Consider the following 6,119-nt stretch of genomic DNA (forward strand, 5'->3'; position numbering starts at 1 on the left):
TATTCCAGCTAGTGGTTGCGGTGAAAGAATAAATTGTAAATCCAAAAAATTTACAATTTATTGTTATTTTTGGGATTTACAATTTATATATATATATATTCACTCCTTTTTATAATTATTAGTCACTGGTTATCAATTTTCTAACCACCTAATCAGCTGCTTGATTAATTATTTGATCAATCAATCATCTAGATTGTCTGAGTTCATGTTTACCTCATTGTTTCAAAGTGACAAACCAAGAATAAACCCTATGTGTATAAACATTTTATACAGTACAAACCATTTGCCTATTTCAAACTAAAAAAATGTAAGATAATGCAAGACAGGTCTCAAACACAATGAACACAAAAGGACTATTATGTCTAGCAGATAGGCACAAACCAAATGTGAAAGAAATTTGATGTGGAGATGGGGTGGGGTAATGTGGCTGAATGATTCTATATATAATCTGAAATGCAGCTGATAGGCTGCTATTTATTAATTCATCGAGATGAATACATATATAATACTAAATGGGATTTGTGAACTAGTACAAAATATGAATAAACCATTTGATGAAAACCTAAAATTTTTTGAGAGAATAACTAATTTCATTTGTAGTACTTTTTCATTATAATGAATAAACATACAATGGAGCTTAATGTATCTGTTACAGTAAACAGATGGGTCAGGTATTCTGGGAACTGCAAAAAGGTATCAATATATTTGTATTATAATTTCTTTGACTCTTACTAATAGAAATCTTTAATGTGACATTTGTTCATTTTTAAATGATATTAGAGATTTGATTAAATAAATAAGATGGTTACTTACAAGTTTTAGCATGTTTATTTCCACATGCATGTTTTCTCAGATTTTTAAACTAATACTTTAAGGGCTGTTTATTGTAAAGTAAACTTAAATCGTAGGCATTCATTTGTTATTAAATACATAAATTGATGTCTCACAAATTTACAGAGTAGCTTCATTTATTTTACTCACTAAAACTTGAATATTACTTTTTTCTAAATGGAAATTTAAGTGAGAGAGAGGGGGAGAATAAAAAGAGAGAATGAGACAGAGAAAGACAATGAGAAATAGAAAGAGAGAGTATAAATTAGTGTCGTTGGAAAAAGTAACACATGAAATGAGAGAGAAATTTCAAAATCAATTTTACAAACCAGTAATCCATGATGTTAAGAACAAATGCTCTTTTATTTTATTTTAAATACAACTTTCCATCATCTAATGATGAAATTCCTGTAAATTATCCTCCAAATTTGCAGATACCTTTTTGGACAGTAGAGTCCAGTGACAATCTAAAGATTCATGACTATCCAACACTTGCTTAAAAATTGTGAGACTTTATTCACACCTTCCTTGCTGTTTCCAGTGGGTTTCTAGTATGATTGAAAGCATCTCATTTAAACTTTCCTAATCTCTATTTCATGTTCTGCCATTGCTACTTGCTTACGGTCATCCATCAGATTTGATAATGACCATGTTCTTGCTCAACTATCAATCTATTCCAAACTGAAATTAAACCTGCAACCCCATACAGACATACACACACAAAAACTATAAAATATGGTACTAGACATAGACAACTACCCAATCTATTTGGAGAATATATATATATATATATATATGTGTGTACACAAAGATTATATCCTTTATGATCTGAATTTCCCTAGTCATGGTTACGATTGGACCTGTGAAGTGAATGAGCTCTCCATAGGGTCTTTACTTAGCTACTGATAAACATACCCGCTCTAACTATATGTATGTTGAGTGTTCATTTAAACTATGGTTTTCCCAGCTCCATCTTCTGCAAGACACACACATACATGTTCTTGTATTTTATTTGGGAATTTGTTTTGCATGTTTAATCAGATGGTTTTCTATCTTATGAGAGGTCAGTTTCCAATGAAAGGTACATGTACCCATCCTAATTCACTTCTTTTTGTTATTATTTGTCAATAATTTAATCATCTGAATAATTAACTAATCAAATGTGTGGTTGATTGTTTGATTATTCAATTACTCATGTTGTTTGTCAGAGTTTTTTTTCTTTGTTATTTACCATGCCATAATCAAAAACATGCCTTCATCATTCTAGTTTTCCTCTCAATGACACAGTGAGTTAGACCTGAACTCTGACAAATCAGATAATCAATTGACCAAATGATTAATCATGCAGTTATATTGTTAACTATTTGACTAATAAGAAACGAAAGAAGTGAAGTAGAACAAATTATTATCAAATTGTCTCCTGCCAGCCAAGATACAACACATATTATCATATTATCAAATGAAACTGTGTTCCTATGGACTTTTTCTAAAAAGGGTGAAAAAGGAAGCACAGGAAACCAACAAAGAGCAAGCAACATGATCACCTTTTTACACGAAAATTACTATTTCTAAACATGGTGCAATATAAATACATAAAAACACAAAATCATTTAAAGAGGAATATGTCAGGGAGTTAATAAGAATCATCATATTGTAAGAGTGCATTCTTACCACAAAAGATGTTGACTACTGTGTGAGGGGTGGTGGTCGAATGAGTGTTACTAGGAGAGTAAGGGACAACAGTTGCTACCTTAGAGTGCATTATCATCACTGACAGCTTTGATGGGTGAAGAACTTATCCAAAGTCGTTTGTTGCTTATGATGCATCATCTCTTTGTACAGCCCAGTATAAGAACTGAGCTCATTATAATGCCCTCCTGTAATCTGTATGTTACGTTCATGATTAGCAAAAACCTGCAGAGACTTCCTCTATAAGTGCCAACCCTTAGGCAATGATTTTTATAGTCAATTTAAGTGGTGTAGGTGGAACTTGTGTCCTCTGTATTCTCAACTTTTACTTTTTCTAACAGTATCAGGTCTTCATTTGATAAACTTTCTCTCAAGGAATCTAACAACTTAATAATCTCATTCTCTATGACTTAAATCCTACATCCTTTGCAAGTGTCATGATATCTTTTGGAATTTGATATGGGCTTTGTGGTTGAGAAAAATTTGTAATGTTATGGATACAGTCTGGCCATATGCTTTTCCAAGCACTATCCAAAGTTGAAGGTTTCATTTTATCCCATGGCTCATATATTATTCACAATATCCATTATGTTGCATTTGTTTCAGAAAACTCTGACTGACTGTTTATCTTCCCTGTTAATTGCTTTCATAAATTGCTTGAAAGTTCTTCCTAATTCACTTCCATTTTCTCCCTCTCTCAAATTACACAGACATGGAGGAAGTAAATAGACACCTTTAATTTTCAAAATTTCTGATCTAAGTGTCTTAATATGCTTTCAGCGATGTAGAATTTACAATGTAATTATTCTTTTTTATTCCAGGTGCTATTATATTAAACATTTGTGAAGAGTAACCATGCCACGCACAAAAAATTTAGCAGAACTGTCAGATTTCCAAAGATGTTGTATTGTTGGGTAATCTGAGGCTGGTCTTAGCCAGTGAAAAATTGCTGAAAATCTTCGAATTCCTCTTGCTACTGTTAATAGAATTATAGTGCAATTCAAAAGCCAAGGAAAAGAATCAACAGATTCTTGTCTTGGCCAACCTGGGCCCTCAAAAAGAAAGCTTTGCTGTTTGAAGAGAATTGTGGAAAACAAACTCCGTTCAAAGACTTCTGACATTGCAAAACAGCTAGAAGTTAGTCCAAGAAAGTGTGTTACATATCTGCATAAGCTTGGGTATTATGGACGAGCAGCTAGAAGAAAACCTCTCCTTCAACCAATTAATATCATGAAAAGAAAGAAATGGGCTAAGGAGATGTCAGAAAAATCCAGTCCATTTTAGGATAGAGCGATTTTCTCAGATAAATCCAGATTTGCATTATTTTCAGACAGTGGATGTGTTTGGGTCTGGAGGCTTCCTAATCAAGAATTTGATTTGAAACGACTCCAACCAACTGTGAAACATGGTGGTATCTCTGTAATGGCATGGGGAACTGTCACCAGCAATGGTCGTTCTGAGCTGATTGAATGTGTTGGAACCATAAACTCTGAAAAATACATCGAAATACTTAAGCAAGGACTACTTCCGATGTATTCACATGATAACAAAACGAAAAATGAGTTTTTATTCATGGAAAATGGGGCTCCATGCCACACAGCGAAAAGGAATCAACAATGGCTGACTGAAAATGGGATCAAAAAGCTTCCTTGGCCGAACCAATCTCCTGACATGAACCCAATTGAAAATCTATGGAGCATACTAGATAGAGCTATACGAAAAACTCGACAGAAACCTAATCTAAAGATGAATTGTTGCGTGAAAAGTGGGCAGAAATTCCACAAGAGGCAATCACAAAGCTCATCAGTTCAATGCCAAAAAGAGTTTCTGAATTAAAAACTACAAAGGGAATGTCAACTAAATACTAAAGTATGTAGTCCTACCAATCGATTACATTTCAATTGTTCGCTTTGCGTATTAAATAAAAAAATTTGAAAATTAAAGGTGTCTATTTACTTCTTGCATGTCTGTGTATATATACGGTAGTTTATATAGGAATAATAATATAGTTTCAACTCCATATGTAAGCATTTTAGCACTAGTAAACCCACTCAGGTTGAATGTTTTCGATGAGAAATAGCTTCATACGTTATTCATAATTATTTCAAACCACTTCATGAATAACTAAATATTCTGTCATATAATAACGAATTACATTCACTAAACATACAGTAGAACTCTACTTACCTGATGGAGTGAGAGATATGCCAGATACACTTGGTCCTGCAAGAAAATGGCAGTTTATTTGCATTATATGTTGCTTTTGTATTGTTAATAGCAAATACTATTCTTCAATATGTCATATGTTTGATTTAATTAAATAAATAACAGTGATTTAGAAAAGAATATACCATATTTATTTAGAGATTTTTTCCAAGATTTGCAGACCAAACCATTAGGACTGTGCATTGCAAAGATGAATGAAACAGAAGTTATTGTTTTGTTGTTAAATATCTGAATATATGTGCTAGAAATTTATGAATGGGAAAAAATCATATCGTTTCATACAAAAACTGATCCAAAAAGGCGGACTTAAATTATAGTTATAATAATTACATATAGATAGAATATAAAAACATCTTATTTGCTGATATAAAAATTTTCTTACCAGTTTGAAGACCTTTTGACCCAGTGAAACCTGTAATCAAAGAATTAATATTCATTTACTTCCTGTTGTACAACATTTAAGCTGATAAATGTTACAAAAATAATTCAGTATATAGCGTTGTAGTAATACGCAGCATTTGAAAGATGGTGCTGTTAAGATTAATGCAAAATTCCATGCAGTTTTGCACCAAATCATATTTATAGACTGAGGTGCATGGAAAATACAGAAGATTGCAGAGGGGTTAGGGGATTCATAGAGGGCTTTCTTGGCCATTTAGCAGTTATGCCTCTTTAACCTCACGTAGAAAGATCTTCACCAAGATGACGACATAACACCCTGTCCACTTGTCAAGCCTCTCTTCTCACCAGATATTCATTCTCATACACTAGCTACTGGTATTCAGCATAAACACCGCTCTGTAAAGTAACAACTGCAACATCATTATTTACATCTGACGGATATTTGTCCTCATCTTGTTTGTTTTTAACACGTTTCGGCTGATATACCCTCCAGGCTTCTTCAGGTGTCTTGGGGAAATTTCAAACCTAGGTTCTCATTCCTAAGGTATTTTTCGATGTTGATGGTGTTATTATTATTATCATTATTATTATTATTATTATTGTTATTATTATTATCATTATTATTGTTGTTTAGGAATCGAACTCGGAATCTTGGGGTTAGGAGCAGGCGCTCTTAACCACTATGCCATATGCCTGTGGGTATAGTGGTTAAGAGCGCGGGCTACTGACCCCAAGATTCCGAGTTTGACTCCTGAACAACAACAACAACAACAACAACAATAATAATAATAATAATAATAATAATAATAATAATAATAATAATAATAATAATAATAACATAGAAAAATACCTTAGGAATGAGAACCTAGGTTCGAAATTTCCCCAAGACACCTGATGAAGGCTGGAGGGTATATCAGCCGAAATGTTGTGTTAACAACAAACAAGATGAGGACAAATATCCGTTTAATGTA

General features: G+C 32.8%; 1 protein-coding gene across 1 annotated transcript in view; it reads right to left on the minus strand.

Moving 5' to 3' along the window:
* LOC106881592 (uncharacterized) overlaps positions 1-6,119 on the minus strand; it is a 158,543-nt gene that overhangs the window by 60,046 nt on the left and 92,378 nt on the right. The window contains exons 51-52 of the mRNA XM_052977128.1: positions 5,129-5,158; positions 4,708-4,743 (exon numbers count right to left, since the gene is read on the minus strand). Coding sequence (XP_052833088.1) covers positions 4,708-4,743; positions 5,129-5,158 — 66 coding nt within the window. The remainder of the gene's footprint in view (positions 1-4,707; positions 4,744-5,128; positions 5,159-6,119) is intronic.

The sequence above is a fragment of the Octopus bimaculoides genome, chromosome 27, assembly GCF_001194135.2.
Source record: "Octopus bimaculoides isolate UCB-OBI-ISO-001 chromosome 27, ASM119413v2, whole genome shotgun sequence".
Taxonomy (NCBI): Eukaryota; Metazoa; Mollusca; class Cephalopoda; order Octopoda; family Octopodidae; genus Octopus; species Octopus bimaculoides.